General features: G+C 50.8%; 2 protein-coding genes across 5 annotated transcripts in view; both read left to right on the forward strand.

The window, feature by feature from the left end:
• Nucleotides 1–16,214, forward strand: part of zfr (zinc finger RNA binding protein) — a gene marked incomplete at its 5' end in the record, with an annotated part of 39,104 nt that extends 22,890 nt beyond the window's left edge. For 2 of the 3 annotated variants that reach the window (XM_084439783.1, XM_084439784.1), the window contains 7 exons: nt 298–448; nt 8,824–8,965; nt 11,593–11,690; nt 12,554–12,649; nt 13,144–13,255; nt 13,698–13,795; nt 14,955–16,214. In XM_084439783.1, the coding sequence (XP_084295909.1) occupies nt 298–448; nt 8,824–8,965; nt 11,593–11,690; nt 12,554–12,649; nt 13,144–13,255; nt 13,698–13,795; nt 14,955–15,137 (880 nt within the window). In that variant the 3' untranslated portion in view covers nt 15,138–16,214. Of the gene's footprint in view, nt 1–297; nt 449–8,823; nt 8,966–11,592; nt 11,691–12,553; nt 12,650–13,143; nt 13,256–13,697; nt 13,796–14,954 lie in introns of those variants that run through there. The other variant, XR_014630494.1, reaches the window with a different exon arrangement.
• Nucleotides 16,215–17,149: 935 nt separating this feature from the next.
• The window catches only part of mtmr12 (myotubularin related protein 12), a 29,992-nt gene continuing 24,641 nt past the window's right edge, over nt 17,150–22,500 (forward strand). For both annotated transcript variants that reach the window (XM_084439809.1, XM_084439810.1), the window contains exons 1-3: nt 17,150–17,278; nt 20,157–20,223; nt 21,900–22,039. In XM_084439809.1, coding sequence (XP_084295935.1) covers nt 17,207–17,278; nt 20,157–20,223; nt 21,900–22,039 — 279 coding nt within the window. In that variant the 5' untranslated portion in view covers nt 17,150–17,206. The remainder of the gene's footprint in view (nt 17,279–20,156; nt 20,224–21,899; nt 22,040–22,500) is intronic.

A 22,500-nucleotide genomic window follows, 5' to 3' on the forward strand; every position in this document is an offset into this window, starting at 1 on the left:
TGTTCTGACAAACCTCCGGGCGCATCATGAATGAATTCTCCTGTTTTCTCAAAGGACCTCCTGGTCTGAGAGATGGGATGCTTGCTCCAGTAAGAGATTGTGTGTGAATTCAAGAGTAGAAGTGATCTAGCAGAGATGGGATGTTTCACAAATCAATTGTCAACAAAACCTAGTGAGGTTGAATATGTCTGAACACAGCAGCCGGCCGGCCGACGAGCCCTCTTCCCTGTCCAGCTGTAGACGCTGTCAGCCATGTCTGCCGTGTCTCTGGTTCCACTCGTCTGGTCTTGTGTCCAGGGCTCTGAAGGGTGTGATGAGGGTGGGCGTTCTGGCCAAGGGGCTCCTGCTCCGCGGGGACAAGAACGTCAGCCTGGTTCTGCTCTGCTCCGAGAAGCCTGGCCAGAGCCTGCTGACCCGCATCGTGGAGCACCTTCCCAAACAGCTCACGGTCAGTCCTGCTCCCCTATACGCTCCCCTATATACACACCCCTATACACACCCTTATACACACCCCTATATACACACCCCTATACAACCACTATACCATCTACTACCCCCCTGTACCACCTCCCCAAACAGCTCACGGTCAGTCCTGCTCCCCTATATACACACCCCTATACGCTCCCCTATATACACACCCCTATACACACCCCTATACACACCCCTATACACACCCCTATACACACCCCTATACACACCCCTATACACACACCCCTATACACACACCCCTATACACACACCCCTATATACACACCCCTATACACACCCCTATACACACCCCTATACACACCCCTATACACACCCCTATACACACACCCCTATATACACACCCCTATACACACCCCTATACACACCCCTATACACACCCCTATACACACACCCCTATATACACACCCCTATATACACACCCCTATACGCTCCCCTATACACACCCCTATACACACCCCTATACACACCCCTATATACACACCCCTATACACACCCCTATACACACCCCTATATACACACCCCTATATACACACCCCTATACACACCCCTATATACACACCCCTATATACACCCCTATACGCACCCCTATACGCACCCCTATACGCACCCCTATACGCACCCCTATATACACACCCCTATACGCTCCCCTATATACACCCCTATACACACCCCTATACACACCCCTATACACACCCCTATACACACCCCTATATACACACCCCTATACACACCCCTATACACACCCCTATATACACCCCTATATACACACCCCTATATACACACCCCTATACGCACCCCTATACACACCCCTATATACACACCCCTATATACACCCCTATATATACACCCCTATATACACCCCTATATACGCACCCCTATACACACCCCTATACACACCCCTATACACACCCCTATACACACCCCTATACACACCCCTATACACACCCCTATATACACACCCCTATATACACACCCCTATACGCACCCCTATACGCACCCCTATACGCACCCCTATACGCACCCCTATACGCACCCCTATACACACCCCTATACACACCCCTATACACACCCCTATACACACCCCTATACACACACCCCTATATACACACCCCTATATACACCCCCCTATATACACCCCCCTATATACACACCCCTATACACACCCCTATACACACCCCTATATACACCCCTATACACACCCCTATACACACCCCTATATACACACCCCTATACGCTCCCCTATATACACACCCCTATACACACCCCTATACACACCCCTATACACACCCCTATACACACCCCTATACGCTCCCCTATATACACACCCCTATATACACACCCCTATATACACACCCCTATACACACACCCCTATACACACACCTATACACACCCCTATACACACCCCTATACACACCCCTATACACACCCCTATATACACACCTATACACACCCCTATACACACCCATATACACACACCCCTATACACACCCCTATACACACCCCTATACACACCCCTATACACACCCCTATATACACACCCCTATACACACCCCTATATAGACACCCCTATACACACCCCTATACACACCCCTATATACACACCCCTATACCATCTACTACCCCCCTGTACCACCTCCCCAAACAGCTCACGGTCAGTCCTGCTCCCCTATACACTCCCCTATATACACCCCTATATACACCCCTATACACACCCCTATATACACACCCCTATACACACCCCTATACACACCCCTATACACACCCCTATACACACCCCTATATACACACCCCTATACACACCCCTATACACACCCCTATATACACACCCCTATACACACCCCTATACACACCCCTATATACACACCCCTATACACACCCCTATACACACCCCTATACACACCCCTATATACACCCCTATACACACCCCTATACACACCCCTATACACACCCCTATATACACCCCTATACACACCCCTATATACACACCCCTATATACACACCCCTATACACACCCCTATACACACCCCTATATACACCCCTATACACACCCCTATATACACACCCCTATATACACACCCCTATACACACCCCTATACACACCCCTATACACACCCCTATACACACCCCTATATACACCCCTATATACACCCCTATACACACCCCTATACACACCCCTATACACACCCCTATATACACACCCCTATACACACCCCTATACACACCCCTATATACACCCCTATACACACCCCTATACACACACCCCTATATACACACCCCTATATACACCCCTATACACACCCCTATAAACACACCCCTATACACACCCCTATACACACCCCTATACACACCCCTATACACACCCCTATACACACCCCTATATACACACCCCTATACGCTCCCCTATACACACCCCTATACACACCCCTATACACACCCCTATACGCTCCCCTATATACACACCCCTATACGCTCCCCTATATACACACCCCTATATACACACCCCTATACACACACCCCTATACACACACCCCTATACACACACCTATACACACCCCTATATACACACCCCTATACACACCCCTATATACACACCCCTATATACACCACTATACACACCCCTATATACACACCCCTATACACACCCCTATACACACCCCTATACACACCCCTATACACACCCCTATATACACACCCCTATACACACCCCTATACACACCCCTATACACACCCCCCTATACACACCCCTATACACACACCCCTATACACACACCCCTATACACACCCCTATACACACCCCTATACACACCCCTATATACACACCCCTATACACACACCCCTATACACACCCCTATACACACACCCCTATACACACCCCTATACACACACCCCTATACACACCCCTATACACACCCCTATACACACCCCTATATACACACCCCTATATACACACCCCTATACACACCCCTATATACACACCCCTATACACACCCCTATATACACACCCCTATACACACCCCTATATACACACCCCTATACACACCCCTATACACACCCCTATATACACACCCCTATACCATCTACTACCCCCCTGTACCACCTCCCCAAACAGCTCACGGTCAGTCCTGCTCCCCTATACACTCCCCTATATACACCCCTATATACACCCCTATACACACCCCTATATACACACCCCTATACACACCCCTATACACACCCCTATACACACCCCTATACACACCCCTATACACACCCCTATATACACACCCCTATACACACCCCTATACACACCCCTATATACACACCCCTATACACACCCCTATACACACCCCTATATACACACCCCTATACACACCCCTATACACACCCCTATACACACCCCTATACACACCCCTATACACACCCCTATACACACCCCTATATACACCCCTATACACACCCCTATATACACACCCCTATATACACACCCCTATACACACCCCTATACACACCCCTATACACACCCCTATACACACCCCTATACACACACCCCTATATACACACCCCTATACACACCCCTATACACACCCCTATACACACCCCTATACACACCCCTATATACACCCCTATATACACCCCTATACACACCCCTATACACACCCCTATATACACACCCCTATACACACCCCTATACACACCCCTATATACACCCCTATACACACCCCTATACACACACCCCTATATACACACCCCTATATACACACCCCTATATACACCCCTATACACACCCCTATAAACACACCCCTATACACACCCCTATACACACCCCTATACACACCCCTATACACACCCCTATACACACCCCTATATACACACCCCTATACGCTCCCCTATACACACCCCTATACACACCCCTATACACACCCCTATACGCTCCCCTATATACACACCCCTATACGCTCCCCTATATACACACCCCTATATACACACCCCTATACACACACCCCTATACACACACCCCTATACACACACCTATACACACCCCTATATACACACCCCTATACACACCCCTATATACACACCCCTATATACACCACTATACACACCCCTATATACACACCCCTATACACACCCCTATACACACCCCTATATACACACCCCTATACACACACCCCTATACACACCCCTATACACACCCCTATACACACCCCCCTATACACACCCCTATACACACACCCCTATACACACACCCCTATACACACCCCTATACACACCCCTATACACACCCCTATATACACACCCCTATACACACCCCTATACACACACCCCTATACACACCCCTATACACACACCCCTATACACACACCCCTATACAACCACTATCCCATCTACTACCCCCCTGTACCACCTCCCCAAACAGCTCACGGTCAGTCCTGCTCCCCTATACGCTCCCCTATACACACCCCTATATACACCCCTATACACACCCCTATATACACACCCCTATACACACCCCTATATACACACCACTATACACACCCCTATATACACACCCCTATATACACACCCCTATACACACCCCTATACACACCCCTATACACACCCCTATACACACCCCTATATACACCCCTATATACACACCCCTATATACACACCCCTATACACACCCCTATACACACCCCTATATACACACCACTATACACACCCCTATATACACGCCCCTATACACACCCCTATACACACCCCTATACACACCCCTATACACACCACTATACACACCCCTATATACACACCCCTATACACACCCCTATACACACCCCTATACACACCCCTATACACACCCCTATACACACCCCTATACACACCCCTATACGCTCCCCTATACACACCCCTATACACACCCCTATACACACCCCTATACACACCCCTATACACACACCCCTATACACACCCCTATACACACCCCTATATACACCCCTATACACACCCCTATACACACCCCTATACACACCCCTATATACACCCCTATACGCTCCCCTATACACACCCCTATACACACCCCTATATACACACCCCTATATACAACCCTATACACACCCCTATACACACCCCTATATACACACCCCTATACACACCCCTATACACACACCCCTATATACACACCCCTATACACACCCCTATACACACACCCCTGTACTCTCCCCTATATACACACCCCTATACGCACCCCTATACGCACCCCTATACACACCCCTATACACACCCCTATACACACCCCTATACACACCCCTATATACACACCCCTATATACACCCCTATACGCTCCCCTATATACACACCCCTATACGCACCCCTATACACACCCCTATACACACCCCTATACGCTCCCCTATACACACCCCTATATACACACCCCTATATACACCCCTATATACACACCCCTATATACACACCCCTATATACACACCCCTATACACACCCCTATACACACCCCTATATACACCCCTATACACACCCCTATACACACCCCTATACACACCCCTATATACACACCCCTATACGCTCCCCTATATACACCCCCCTATATACACACCCCTATATACACACCCCTATATACACACCCCTATACGCTCCCCTATACACACCCCTATACGCTCCCCTATACACACCCCTATATACACACACCCCTATACACACCCCTATACACACCCCTATACACACACCCCTATACACACCCCTATACACACCCCTATACACACCCCTATATACACACCCCTATATACACACCCCTATACGCACCCCTATACGCTCCCCTATATACACACCCCTATACACACCCCTATACACACCCCTATACACACCCCTATATACACACCCCTATACACACACCCCTATACACACACCCCTATATACACCCCTATACGCACCCCTATACGCACCCCTATACGCACCCCTATACGCTCCCCTATACGCTCCCCTATACACACCCCTATACGCTCCCCTATACACACCCCTATATACACACCCCTATACACACCCCTATATACACACCCCTATATACACCCCTATACACACCCCTATACACTCCCCTATACACACCCCTATATACACACCCCTATATACACACCCCTATATACACACCCCTATATACACACCCCTATATACACACCCCTATATACACACCCCTATACACACCCCTATACACACCCCTATACACACCCCTATACACACCCCTATACACACCCCTATATACACACCCCTATACACACCCCTATACACACCCCTATATACACACCCCTATACACACACCCCTATACACACCCCTATACACACCCCTATATACACACCCCTATATACACACCCCTATACACACACCCCTATACACACACCCCTATACACACACCCCCTATACACACCCCTATACACACCCCTATACACACACCCCTATACACACACCCCTATATACACACCCCTATACACACCCCTATACACACCCCTATACACACACCCCTATACACACCCCTATATACACACCCCTATACACACCCCTATACAACCACTATCCCATCTACTACCCCCCTTTAACACCTCTCCAAACAGTTCACAGTCAGTCCTGCTCCCCTCCACTGCCCCGATCACATTAACTACCCCCCTGTACCACCGATACAGTCCTGCCCCCCTCTACACCCACCATCCCGTTAACTACCCCCCTGTACCCCCGATACAGTCCTGCCCCCCTCTACAACCACCATCCCGTTAACTACCCCCCTGTACCCCCGATACAGTCCTGCCCCCCTCTACAACCACCATCCCGTTAACTACCCCCCTGTACCACCGATACAGTCCTGCCCCCCTCTACAACCACCATCCCGTTAACTACCCCCCTGTACCCCCGATCCAGTCCTGCCCCCTCTACAACCACCATCCCGTTAACTACCCCCCTGTACCACCGATCCAGTCCTTCCCCCTCTACAACCACCATCCCGTTAACTACCCCCCTGTACCCCCGATACATCCTGCCCCCCTCTACAACCACCATCCCGTTAACTACCCCCCTGTACCCCCGATACAGTCCTGCCCCCCTCTACAACCACCATCCCGTTAACTACCCCCCTGTACCCCCGATACAGTCCTGCCCCCCTCCACTGCCCCGATCACATTAACTACCCCCCTGTACCCCCGATACATCCTGCCCCCCTCTACAACCACCATCCCGTTAACTACCCCCCTGTACCACCGATACAGTCCTGCCCCCCTCTACAACCACCATCCCGTTAACTACCCCCCTGTACCACCGATACAGTCCTGCCCCCCTCTACAACCACCATCCCGTTAACTACCCCCCTGTACCACCGATACAGTCCTGCCCCCCTCTACAACCACCATCCCGTTAACTACCCCCCTGTACCTCCGATACAGTCCTGCCCCCTCTACAACCACCATCCCGTTAACTACCCCCCTGTACCCCCGATCCAGTCCTGCCCCCTCTACAACCACCATCCCGTTAACTACCCCCCTGTACCACCGATCCAGTCCTTCCCCCTCTACAACCACCATCCCGTTAACTACCCCCCTGTACCCCCGATACATCCTGCCCCCCTCTACAACCACCATCCCGTTAACTACCCCCCTGTACCCCCGATACAGTCCTGCCCCCCTCTACAACCACCATCCCGTTAACTACCCCCCTGTACCCCCGATACAGTCCTGCCCCCCTCCACTGCCCCGATCACATTAACTACCCCCCTGTACCCCCGATACATCCTGCCCCCCTCTACAACCACCATCCCGTTAACTACCCCCCTGTACCACCGATACAGTCCTGCCCCCCTCTACAACCACCATCCCGTTAACTACCCCCCTGTACCACCGATACAGTCCTGCCCCCCTCTACAACCACCATCCCGTTAACTACCCCCCTGTACCACCGATACAGTCCTGCCCCCCTCTACAACCACCATCCCGTTAACTACCCCCCTGTACCTCCGATACAGTCCTGCCCCCCTCTACAACCACCATCCCGTTAACTGATGTGAGGGATTCACCTGGTGAACCAAGAGTGATCATCTAGTGTAAATGTTCTTCACCGCAAGACTCTGGTTCCCATGATGCTTTGCATGTTCCTCAGCGCCTCACCAGCTGCCATGTAGGGAGGGCCCCCGAGCTGTCCTGTGTTCATAATAACGGTTAATAATGATTGTGTTAATAATGATTGTGTTAATAATGATTGTGTTAATAATAATTGTGATGATGGGACGTCTTTGACTATTTGACATGTTAGGAGTTTCATTTCTCCCAAGCTGTAGAAGGACCTTCGAACCCTCGTCTGCATGCTAACCTTTCGGCCCGTCTCTCAGCTGGTGACGCCGGAGAAGTATGAAGTGAAGGGCTCCATCCAGGAGGCGGCCATCATCCTGACGTCGTGCGCCGAGCCCAAGATGCAAGTGACCATCACGCTGACCTCGCCCATCATCCGCGAGGAGAGCGGTCGCGACGGAGGTCGGGAACGCCATCGCCACCCCCACCCTCTTCTTCCTCCTGTCCTCCTCCTCCTCCTCCTCTTCTCTCTCTGCTGAGATCAGATCCTCCATGTTGATTCTCATCCTGAAGAGCTCAAACCTGCTGGCACTTAGACAGAGCTTGACCATCTCAGACAGCTTGACCAGATGAGCTCAGATGTCAAACCGTTTTTTTATATATATTTTTTGTAAATATTTGGCATCTGACTCTCGTGCGTAGTTTTTCTCCCAGTGACTTAAAATGCAAGTCCAGTCTTCAACTAAGGAAGTGCTTGAGTTTTGTCATGAGAAGTATCGTTAAGCTGCGGTCTCGTTTTCTGTGCCTTCAAAAGCTGAGAGATGCGAGTTCTGCGTCTGCACTTGTTATGGAGCAGTATGGGCAACGCTATAGAGTCTGATTATTATACCTGAACTATTATTATACCTGAACTATTATTATACCTGAACTATTACCAGACTTGATGACAGAAGCAGAGATGCTGAGACTTGTTTTGAAGGCAGTGGCTGTCCCAGCATTGAGACTAAACCAGTGGCTGTCCCAGCATTGAGACTAAACCAGTGGCTGTCCCAGCATTGAGACTAAACCAGTGGCTGTCCCAGCATTGAGACTAAACCAGTGGCTGTCCCAGCATTGAGACTAAACCAGTGCCGTGAACCTTGGAAATGAGGAGCCTATTGTTGAATTCAAAGCCTCGATTAATTCCAGTGGCGTCCTAATCATGCTGAGCTCAGCACTTCCTGATAGAGGGGGAGGAGGGGGGGGGGGGGGGAGTGGAGGGGGGGTCCACAAGTGCCAGCAGCGTTGCTCTTAGGCCTTATGCTCTGTAACTCCTCCAGTGCCTCTCAAAACACTGTCCCTTTTTGACAACCAAAAGCATGATCAGTGTTTGCATTTTGTCGAGTCTAGCTAGTCCCAGGTAAGATTCATTTTTGTTTCCTGTGTTCTAGGGGATTCTGTTCCCACAGCACCAGCAGAACCCTTAACCACCGGGTCATTCCATATTCTGCTAGAACCTTATTCTGCTAGAACCAGCTTCAGAGTCTCTGAATTTACTGCAGACGACAAAGACAGATTGGGAAAGGGAACTGGGCTCCTGACCTGATCCTGACTTGAGAAACCTTCGCAACTCAAAGTTTGGCATGAATCGCACGTGTAGATGTGGAGGGAAGGTTCGTGCGGAGGTTTGAAGTGCGCCGGTGTGTTCCAAGTCAGGATTTTGCCAGGGATGAATGACAGGAGAAAAAAAAAAAAAAGGTTCCAGGCCACAAGACAGGATGTTGTCACATGTCCCCACAGGAAACAAATCGATCTTTTGTCTGGTGGTGAGAAGTTCACCATGCTGAGGTCCCCTGTTCACAAGTGCTCCCCTGAGTGAACTAGCGTCTCCATCCATTTAGATAAAGATTGGGTCGCTACTCTGTCAACAGGAAGCCGAGGTGATGGGTCTGTTTGATTACACACCAGCTGTTGCCTTATGCATTCATTGAAATGGGAGTCAAATCAAGTCGACGCCGGTGAGAAATGAATGTAGGAAGTGTGTGGGTCTTCAGACCCGCGCGGCGCTTAGGGGAGTATTGTCAGGCTTCAGGGAGTCGGGTTATGATGCGGAATCTCTGATTGGACCTGGGTGCAGCCATCAGTACACCAGACTGTTGGGGTTTTAATCCAGCCCTACTGACTGCAGGTATGCATGCTGGGATGTCCTAACCCCTTTGTTTGCTGGGAGCTTCATGTTTTTGTATTTCTTTCCAGCACGCATCGCTGCCAACATGTATCCGTAGCTATGCTCACAAGTCCAGCCCAAAGCCCTCCCGCACTACCTCTCTCTCTCTCTTTCTATATCTCCATCTCTCTCTCTCTATCTATCTCTCTCTCTCCCTCCATTTTATTTTTGGGGGTAAAAAAACAACCATCTACTGGTAACCTGTCTCTCATCAGAGTCTCGGTACGACCCGCCCAGCTCCGGAAGGATTTTTGACCAAGGTTCCCCCCCACCCCCCCCAAACACTTTGCCACACCTACCATCGCCATGCCACGATGACCCCCCCCCCCCGGCTCATCCCTCTCTCCTCCCCTGCCTCGTCTCCCCCATGGTCACACTAATACCATCACCAGCCTCTGAGTCCCTCAGCAGCCCCCCAGTAGAGGACAGGAGGTCCTGAGCACCTGAGGGACATGCACCATACACGTTCTACATATTTAACATTCATTTTTATACATTTAACATTTCACAACAATGAACACTTCTGATAAAATGCAATTGGCTGCAAATCAAGTGAAGTGAAGCCAGAGGTAGAGATGTGGGTCTGAGCTACACCCCCATCCCTTTCTCCGTTACTGGTTAGCAACGCATACCGCACATCTGAGCAGACGTTCCACACAACATGCATGTCACATCCACACCGCTAGAGGCGTTGGTCCACGGTGACAAGGAGGCGCCGGCACACAATCCCCCGTTAGCTCCCCCGTTTGGCAGAGAACCAATCCCCAATCACCCCCCCCCCTCCCTGGTATGTGTGGCAATGTGTTCTTCTTCACCAGTCTTGCTGACCTGGTCAAACACCCGTTCCTCACCACAGACTTTGACTATTGGACTCCGTTTGTAGATGTAACCTCGGGTACGGTGAGCGACCCAGCGGACGTCTTGGACAGGCAAAAGTGCCTTGACGCTCTGGCTGCCCTGCGCCACGCAAAGTGGTTCCAGGTTCGGACATCATCTTACCTTCTTATTGTAGCCTTATGAGATGCATTTGTTGCTCTTCTTTTTGGTTTTAATTTTATTTTGATTCATAAGAATAGCATCTGATACAATTTGATGAAAGTATTTCAAAACGACAAAAAGATTCAAGGATGCCACCTGTAATGATAATGGTTGACCAGGAAAATATTTTATTCTACTGTTTTGATATTGCACTTGATGTTTAGAAGAGATGGTAGCATTCCGGTCTTAAAGAAATAACTGGCATCCTTGTATTCCCTTTTTAAACCAGCGATACAGTAGGCTGTATATTATAGTCATCAAAAACATGATTCCATAAGGCTGCAGAGTGTCTTTGCATAAGAGTGTGTCATCAATAAGAGCTTTCATGTGGAGCGTTTGTACCTTGTGGTTTATTTTGTTGTAGAATAGGGATTGAGAGAAAAGGGGTATCGGGTTAGTTTCCTGTGTGGTTGCCGGTCCCAGCACAAGCACAGGCAAACTAAAGCAGATCCCCTCAACTCTTTCAGTCCCTATGCTATCCTTTCAAACGCAACTCTTCCACTATTCAGTACTTTGTTTGTGGATTACTTGATAAACCTGAGGTCAGGGTTTATAAGGTGACAAGGAAATCCCCCTTTCTTGTGCATCTTGCAAACTTTGAACTCTCTTACTAACGAGGAGGTTAAATACTGCTGGAAATGGCAGCTGATTCCAACCAATTATGGCCCAGAACTTTTTTCAAATCAATTCCAAGCTTCCATTCTGTCCAGCAGTGTTTCTCACTCCGCTGCAGAGCTCATCCTGGTCTCATCTCTGCTGCTCTGTTGCACTTGTCATCCACTAAACTTGACTTTATTGCATCAAAGGCTAGAGCCAACGGCCTGCAATCCTGCGTGATTATTATTCGTATCCTCCGGGACCTGTGTCAGCGCGTGCCCACCTGGTCTGCGTTCCCAAGCTGGGTGAGTAACTCTGGACCCCCTGCTGGAGGCACTGGGCAAGGCTTTCATCATACTTTATTTTGAGGACCGTGATAAATCTTAAAACAACTTTAAGTCAACTTGGTGAGATTCATGTAGACTGATCCAGTCCCTTACTTTGAGAAATGTATGTAAATAATGTTCCATGGGAATGGGTTTATGAAGTGGTTTTGTGCGTTCCTGTCTGCCTGCTACCATCCTTATAGTCATGTATTCATCCAGCACCCTAAACTACTACTTAACTTATCAAGATGCTCTCTAGAGTGACAAGCCAGCCTCCATGTCCTCCACACTGTTCCTGATAACAATGTCCTCTGTCTCTGTCCACACTGCTCCTGATAACAATGTCCTCTGTCTCTGTCCACACTGCTCCTGATAACAATGTCCTCTGTCTCTGTCCACACTGTTCCTGATAACAATGTCCTCTGTCTCTGTCCATCCTGCTCCTGATATGTCCCGTCTGTGCTGTCCTCCAGGCCATGGAGCTGCTGGTAGAGAAGGCCATCAGCAGTGCGTCCGGCCCCCTCAGCCCCGGCGACGCCCTGAGACGCGTGTTTGAATGCATCTCCTCCGGGATCCTGCTCCCTGGTACGGCTCTTTCAAATGGCCATTTTGTGCTCAAACCCAAGGAGGGTGTAGATGTAGACCCACTAGTGCAGTGCCCGTTCAGAACGCGCCTGCCTGGCATGACGATGCTACCTTCCATTCCATTACAGTACGAGATTCCACACTTTAGCATGAAGTGTCCCAGAGCCATAGAGATCTGCAGCATGCAGTAATGTAGTTAGCATAGCTCACGTAGCGGATCAGCGTGGGTCTGGTGTTGAGACTTGTTTTCCTAGAGGAAGACTGAGTTACTGGGGCAGTGTGGCTGTAATAATGAGCTGATTGATTAGCTGATGGCTCTTGATTCATAAATGTATGCTCATGATTCATGAATGTATTTTTGGGGTGAACCCGCTTCTATACGTGACGTGCGTGTGTGTGTGTTGTGTGTGTGTGTGTGTGTGTGTGTGTGTGTGTTGTCCAGGTGGCCCGGGGCTGGTGGACCCATGTGAAAAGAATCCCACAGACACCCTGACAGCCATGGAGGAGCAGCAGAGGGAGGACATCACCTCAAGTGCCCAGGTACCGACCGTGCTAGCGCCCTGGTACCAACCGTGCTAGCGCCCCAGGTACCAACCGTGCTAGCGCCCCGGTACCGACCGTGCTAGCGCCCTGGTACCGACCACGCTAGCGCCCAGGTACCGACCGTGCTAGCGCCCTGGTACCGACCGTGCTAGCGCCCTGGTACCGACCGCGCTAGCGCCCAGGTACCGACCGCGCTAGCGCCCAGGTACCGACCGCGCTAGCGCCCCAGGTACCGACCGCGCTAGCGCCCAGGTACCGACCGTGCTAGCGCCCTGGTACCGACCGTGCTAGCGCCCAGGTACCGACCGCGCTAGCGCCCCGGTACCGACCGCGCTAGCGCCCCGGTACCGACCGCGCTAGCGCCCAGGTACCGACCGCGCTAGCGCCCCGGTACCGACCGCGCTAGCGCCCCGGTACCGACCGCGCTAGCGCCCAGGTACCGACCGCGCTAGCGCCCAGGTACCGACCGCGCTAGCGCCCAGGTACCGACCGCGCTAGCGCCCAGGTACCGACCGCGCTAGCTCCCAGGTACCGACCGCGCTAGCGCCCAGGTACCGACCGTGCTAGCTCCCAGGCACCGACCGCGCTAGCGCCCCGGTACCGACCGCGCTAGCGCCCAGGTACCGACCGTGCTAGCGCCCAGGTACCGACCGTGCTAGCGCCCAGCTACCGACCGCGCTAGCGCCCCGGTACCGACCGCGCTAGCGCCCAGGTACCGACCGTGCTAGCGCCCAGGTACCGACCGCGCTAGCGCCCCAGGTACCGACCGTGCTAGCGCCCCAGGTACCGACCGTGCTAGCGCCCCAGGTACCGACCGTGCTAGCGCCCAGGTACCGACCGCGCTAGCGCCCAGGTACCGACCGCGCTAGCGCCCAGGTACCGACCGCGCTAGCGCCCCGGTACCGACCGTGCCAGTGGTAGATGATTGGATGCCAGACAAACAAGATGTAGCATTGCAGTTGCCGGATGTGTAGCGTCCCATGAGGAGTGTTGACAAGACGTGAGATGGCAGGGAGTATATTTACAGACAGCTGGATGAATGTGAGGATGAGATTTCAGCATTTAGATTCCATCATGGGAGTCTGATGACAGTCTTAGAGTTTAGTAAGGTAGTGTCTTGTGGTTCTGAAACTCCTCCCCTTATCTCTGCCCCCAGTTTGCTCTGAGGCTGCTGGCGTTCCGGCAGGTCCACAAGGTGCTGGGCATGGACCCGCTGCCCCAGATGAACCCGCGCTTCAACGTGCGCAACAACCGCAAGCGGCGCCGCGACAACAGCGACGGGACGGACAGCTTCGAGGGCGAGGGAAAGAAGGACAAGAAGGACTACGACAGCTTCTAGGACGCGCCGCCGGCGCCCCTCACTGGTTAAAAAGTAGTGTCTGTGTGTGTAGCTTTCTCTTCTGTCACTGCTCTTTCCAGCTGGGAGCCTCTGTCGTAGTCTGGGTCCAGTCCTCCATTAGCTTGGTCTTGTGAAGCAGACGGTCAACCTGTAGGATCGCAGCGCTACTGGCCACTGCAAAAAAATACATTTGTCTACAGTTTTTTTTTAGCTATAGATTGATCTGACCTGTGGTTCGGACCTAAACGTCTCCTAGCGAAAGCAGTTTTTACCCTTTATGCTTTTCAGATAGAAGTACTCATTAGTACTCGTAAGTACTCATAAGTACTCGTAACAACAGCTTCCTAAAATCTGCAACAGCTCCTTTCTGGAGTTCTTTTTTATGTTGGGGGGGGGGGGGTGGGGGATGTTCCTCGCAATATGAAAACTTTAAAAAGAGCCAGATCTAGTTGTTTATCACAGTTGTTACTGAATCAGGAGGAAACAACTTTGGGTTTCAATGTCAACGGCTACAGTCGTCTTTTCTAGTTGCATTCAGAGGCTTGGCTGTTAGCTCGTACCCTTTGTTAAGCACATGATTCGGTTCGGTCCACAGTTGTTACCAAGATGTCATTTTGAATATGGTTTCTTTTTAAGTGCGTTATGCAAGTGGTGTGATGCTATGGTCTTCTTGTCCAAAGGCTGGACTGCAATGTGTTCACAGGCCCCTGTGGCATTGTACTACATTTCTGAAGAATACACTGACTCCTGAAACATTTGTGTTAGTAGTAAAGTTATCCCTAAGCGTAGCGCTATTATATATGAAAATATTCCTATAATCTTGCAATAGATCAAAATGTTTTGGTTTTATTGAAGAAAGCATGGCCGTGTTCAGATTTGTTATTGTATTATGGCTTCTAACTTTTGTTTTATCAATTAATGGAAAAATGTATGGCTTTGCTTGCCCTTTATTTTGGTTTAACGCTGCATAGTTTATTTGAATAATGTGTGGGTTGTGAGAACGCGGGAGTGTCATGTTGATGTTGTAATTGCAGTTCAGTGTCGATCCATTCAGCCTCGGTTCCTCTGCTTTACATAATAAACACACTTCCTGAATGAAGCTCTCCTGTCCTGGGTCTCTGGTGACCGACTGCTTGTTTCACTTCACCTTTCACCCTTCAACTCCCTTTCACATGTTTGAGAGACTGATCAAAGGTCAAATCAATGTCTGCAGCAGGCGAGCGTTTAAACCCCCACCTTTTTCGACGCCTCTAACATGACCTTCCTCCTGAGATGAATCCTGCCGCTCATGTTACTGTGTGATGAAGCCTGGCCCTCATGTTACTGTGTGGCAGGACGCGTCCCAGAGGGATCATGTTGATTGTATGACGTTATTGTTCAGGTCAGATTGTTTCTCTTATGAATAGTCAGTGTCACATTACACAAAAGAAAATGATTGTTACCGAAACTCACAATCATAACACGACCAGAAGTAAAGATTGTGTTCATAGAAGTGTCTTATCTTCTGTGCACGGAGAGGCAGACATTCTCTGATGGTAAATAGACTGCACTAACATAGCGCTTTTATCCAAAGTGCTTTACAATAGCCTCTCATTCACCCATTCACACACCCAATGTGTCATTGGGAGCAGTTTGGGGGTTAGTGTCTTGCTCAAGGACATGTGGACAGGAGGAGCCGGGATTCGAACCGTCGACCCCACGATCATTGAACGACCCGCTCTACCACTCCCGCCCGACCTCTGATAAAAATCAGTGTTTGACAATGAGTTAGTAACGTCTATATGACTGTCATATTGTTTCAGTGAGATTATGAATTGTGATAGTGTGTGATCCATTTTTAGAAGTTGTCCCCGCCTGGTCCCATACGAGGAAGAGGTGTGGCAGGTAAGTTGACAGCATCAGCATCCAATGGGAGGGCAGGACTCTGGGGGCGTTGCGGGAGACCAGCCAATGGGAGGTGCGTGTGTAGTCCGGATGTCCAGCTGAGCGGGTTAGCTTCGCTAGCCCAGTTTAGCATCACTAGCCTGGCTGGAGGGTTAGCTTCACTAGCCTGGCTGGAAGTGGACACCATGTTGAGTTTGGGGAGCGGGACTCAGTCCAAATCTGCGAGGCCGTCGTTCGTGTCATATGTGACCCCGGAGGTGAGTGTTTTAAGGGAGCTTATCATGCTAATAACAGAAGTGCTAGTGCTGCTAGTAGCGGGAGCCTGTTAGGAGAGATATAGATAGAGCCAAGTAGGGCAGTTAACTCGGCTACATGAGAGCCTCTCAGTTGAAACGTTGTTTCTGTCAGTCTCAACCTCCCTGGTCTCAACCACTAAAGCTAGGGTTATGCTAGTGCTGTTAGGTAGGTAGTCGACATGGCTGGGGCTGGGGCTGGGGCTGGGTGTGCCCGCTGGGGCTGGGGCTGGGTGTGCCCGCTGGGGCTGGGGCTGGGTGTGGGGCTGGGGCTGGGTGTGCCCGCTGGGGCTGGGGCTGGGTGTGGGGCTGGGGCTGGGTGTGCCCGCTGGGGCTGGGGCTGGGGCTGGGGCTGGGGCTGGGTGTGCCCGCTGGGGCTGGGGCTGGGTGTGCCCGCTGGGGCTGGGGCTGGGTGTGGGGCTGGGGCTGGGTGTGCCCGCTGGGGCTGGGGCTGGGTGTGGGGCTGGGGCTGGGTGTGCCCGCTGGGGCTGGGGCTGGGGCTGCCCGCTGGGGCTGGGTGTGCCCGCTGGGGCTGGGTGTGCCCGCTGGGGCTGGGGCTGGGGCTGAGTCTGGGTGTGCCCGCTGGTCAACATGCAGTTCAGATTTAGTTTAACTGCTGTGCAAAGGGTCCATTTCCTCTGCCTGGAGGGGTCGGTGTCCCCTGGGCGGTTGTTTTTTCCGGACATTGTGCACATCCTATCCGGGTCATGGTGTCACCTGTCCGGCTATCATACCAGTCATGAACCCGCTGACCCCACAGACCTCCACATGAGACCCCACACACACACACACATGAGACCCCATACACACACACATGAGACCCCATACACACACACATGAGACCCCATACACACACACACACACACATGAGACCCCATACACACACACATGAGACCCCATACACACACACACACACACACACATGAGACCCCATACACACAGACAACACACAGACAACATCCTGGTTCATAAGATACACTTGGCCTACTTCTCTTTTTAAAAGTATTACATAGACGAATGAAATACAGCCAGACGTTCAATGGATAGGAAAAACGGTCCAATTGGTTATTATAGGTACTTGTCCTAAGTCTTTATCAGTATTGCCTCATGGTGTTGGGGAATCCCATCTATCCCCTGGGGATGCGCTGCTATGCTGTCAGAATGTGGGAACATGCCTCACCCAGACAGTAGGCTGGACTGTGTACAGTAATAAGCAGAAGAATGACTCAAAAACAGCAGCTGGCCTAAATCCTGCCAAGTTAGGTTCTCTCTTATTTGTTTGAAATGGTCGATTTAGGGCTGTTTTCATAAATTTGGAGCCAGGAACTGCCGTGCAAATTGAAAATCATCATCGGAGATGCTCCAATCTGTGTTAGAATCAACAGCCATTGTTTTATGGGCAACATTAGACTATATTTGGCACATATTGATTTGAAGGAAAGCCAGCCAACAGCAAAACTGGCCCTACATGTTTTCTGGCACCTAGTTTAAGCCATGGTTAGCGCTGAAGTGTGGAGATGGGTCTGGCTATGCGAGACTAGGCCATGGTTAACCTAGGGTCTGGCTATGCGAGACTAGGCCATGGTTAACCTAGGTTATGCAGATAGGTCTGGCTATGCGAGACTAGGCCATGGTTAGCGCTGGCACGGCGTAAACGAAGTGTGGAGATAGGTCTGGCTATGCGAGACTAGGCCATGGTTAACCTAGGTTATGCAATGCGCTCTTTCTCTGGTCTCGTGCCTCCCTGGATGCCCTTTACGTCGAACCCGAGCACAAATTAAGGATTTAGGATGAAAGCTAGCAGGAGCAGCTTGGGCATAATCAGTGCCAAAGAACTCATGTTGACAGGTGGGGTAGGAATCCTTTGCGATGGATGTGATTGGCTTGCATGCATATTGCATACCCAGCCGACCTGCCGCTAGTGGGGAGGAACATTGCCTGATGAACACGTGTATCCTAACCAGACTTTGGTCTGGGCGAAAGTGCAGTCTCAGTTAATGTGCAGGAGTCCTGTATTCATTAATAGAAAGGCGTTGGGGACGCTGAACGCTGTGGAATGCAGCTGAAGACAGTTGATCAATTCTCCTCATGTTGTAACTTGTCAACACGGCGCAGGGAGAACAGCACACCCCATCTCTCAGGTCAGGGCCGCCCTGCGCAGGGAGACCAGCACACCCCATCTCTCAGGTCAGGGCCGCCCTGCGCAGGGAGAACAGCACACCCCATCTCCCAGGTCAGGGGGAACAGCCCCCCCCATCTCTCAGGTCAGGGAGAACAGCCCCCCCATCTCTCAGGTCAGGTCAGGGAGAACAGCCCCCCCATCTCTCAGGTCAGGGAGAACAGCCCCCCCCATCTCTCAGGTCAGGGGGAACAGCGCCCCCCATCTCTCAGGTCAGGGAGAACAGCCCCCCCCCTCTCTCAGGTCAGGGAGAACAGCCCCCCCATCTCTCAGGTCAGGTCAGGGGGAACAGCCCCCCCCCTCTCTCAGGTCAGGGCCGCCCGGTGGTTTTCTGTCAAGCGCTTTCCTAGTAAGGCTCCATAACAAAGCAGAGTTCACATCAGGTCTCTAGCATCTTAAAGACTAGTGGTTTAAAGACTAGCATCTTAAAGACTAGTGTCAGACTAGCATATGGTTTCTTTTTAAGCACAGAAACACATTGAAGCTGTTAAACACAGTACACATGACGACGGCGTTAATGGCGTTGAGAGCCCTACACCACCACACAACCACGCCACTTCTACGCCTCCACGATACTGAGCATCCTCTCACTCCCATCATGCATCATGCTACTGGTCACGAGTCAGACTCAGTCCCAGATGTGTCTCTCCCTGGTCTCTCTAGGAGATCAAGTCCGAGAAGTGGGAGAAGGAACCTTCCAGAAAAGAGAATCACCCTGACTTGTTACCAGGTGAGACGGGCGTGTGAATGTTTGCTCATGTGCCTCTGTAGTGTGTGTGTGTGTGTGTGTGTTAGGTGACGTAATCTGTGGTGCTGATGTAGTGTGTGTGTTTGTGTGTGTGTGTGTGTGTGTTAGAGGAGGTGGTGTGCTGATGGTGTGTGTGTGTGTTAGGTGACGTAATCTGTGGTGCTGATGTGTGTGTGTGTGTGTCAGGCGAGGTGGTGTTCTGTGGCGCTGATGGTGTGTGTGTGTGTGTGTGTGTGTGTGTGTGTAGGGGAGGTGGTGTTCTGTGGCGCTGATGGTGTGTGTGTGTGTGTGTGTGTGTGTGTGTGTGTGTAGGGGAGGTGGTGTTCTGTGGCGCTGATGGTGTGTGTGTGTGTGTGTGTGTAGGGGAGGTAGTGTTCTGTGGAGCTTATAGTGTGTGTGTGTGTGTTAGGTGAGGTAATCTGTGGTGCTGATGTGTGTGTGTGTGTCAGGCGAGGTAGTGTTCTGTGGCGCTGATGGTGTGTGTGCAGGGCTGTACAGTGCGACATATATGTCGCACGTGCTAGTGGAAAAATGGGCAGTGCTATGACTTATTTTGCATACTAGCACACGTGCTACCGGCTGTTTTGTTGCCATTTGTTTTTCAGTTGTAGTCCTTTTGTCCTTCCCTCACCATAGAATTGCCTGTTCACCAAACACCATTTCCCACAATGCAGTGGGTCCATTTCACAACTTCCGCTTAAGGAACGCTTTAAGTTGAGCAGGTGAGCTAGGCTCAAAGATGAAGCGCTTTTTTCTGCCGCTCGAGAAAGATGGCAAACGAGCTCGCCAGGAAGAAAGGGATGGAAGAGAAGAACCCAGCATCATAACTGTTCCAGCTGAAACAGAAAAAGACGTTACCACTAAAGAGAAAACATACAAGTACAACCCAGAGTGGAAAAAAGACTTCCCTTGGCTAATCTTCGACGAAGCGAAAGGGCTATTGTTTTGTTCGTACTGTAAGGAAACTTCGAAAAAGAGCGACAACAGTCCTTATGTTGTAGGCAATAACATTTTTAAACGAGATAACGTTAGCAAACACAACACTTCTCACCGTCATCTTTTGGCCAGAGATGCATTCAATGCTAAACAAAAACCGAACCGGGCTGGTACTGTCTCTAAACTACTCAATGCTGGGCTCACCAGAGCAGACATTTTAAAATTGTGCAAAAAAAATTTGGCCTGTGCTACAAACTTTTGGCCTGTGCTAAAAGATTTTGGCCTGTGCTACAAATTTTTTACCTCTGTAGCACCAGTGCTAGGAGCTAAAAAAGTTAACGTACAGCCCTGGTGTGTGTGTGTGTGTGTGTGTGTGTGTGTGTGTGTGTGTGTGTGTGTGTGTGTGTGTGTGTGTGTGTGTGTGTGTGTGTGTGTGTAGGGGAGGTGGTGTTCTGTGGCGCTGATGGTGTGTGTGTGTGTGTGTAGGGGAGGTGGTGTTTTGTGGCGCTGATGGTGTGTGTGTGTGTGTGTGTGTGTAGGGGAGGTAGTGTTCTGTGGCGCTGATGGTGTGTGTGTGTGTGTGTGTGTGTGTGTGTGTGTAGGGGAGGTAGTGTTCTGTGGCGCTGATGGTGTGTGTGTGTGTGTGTGTGTGTGTGTGTGTAGGGGAGGTAGTGTTCTGTGGCGCTGATGGTGTGTGTGTGTGTGTGTGTGTGTGTGTGTAGGGGAGGTAGTGTTCTGTGGAGCTAGTACGGTGTTGAAGTACACTCAGGAGGATCTTTCCCTGAGAGGAGTGTTCGGCACGCTGGTCTGCACCAACTTCAGAGTGTCCTTCATCAGCGATGAGGCGCCCACAGAGGACACGGTTAGTACTCTACATTACTACACTACATTACTACACTACACTACTACACTACATTACTACACTACATTACTACACTACACATCACTACACTACATTACTACACTACACTACTACACTACATTACTACACTACATTACTACCACAGAGGACACGGTGAGCACTCCACATCACTACACTACATTACTGAGTCTCTCTCTCTCTCTCTCTGTCACTCTCTCTCTCTGTCACTCTCTCTCTGTCACTCTCTCTCTGTCACTCTCTCTCTCTCTGTCACTCTCTCTCTCTGTCTCTCTCTCTCTCTCTCTGTCACTCTCTCTCTCTCTGTCACTCTCTCTCTCTCTGTCACTCTCTCTCTGTCTCTCTCTCTCTCTCTGTCACTCTCTCTCTCTGTCACTCTCTGTCACTCTCTCTGTCACTCTCTCTCTGTCACTCTCTCTCTGTCACTTTCTCTCTCTGTCACT

Source organism: Borostomias antarcticus (assembly GCF_949987555.1).
Source record: "Borostomias antarcticus genome assembly, chromosome: 6".
NCBI classification, from domain to species: domain Eukaryota; kingdom Metazoa; phylum Chordata; class Actinopteri; order Stomiiformes; family Stomiidae; genus Borostomias; species Borostomias antarcticus.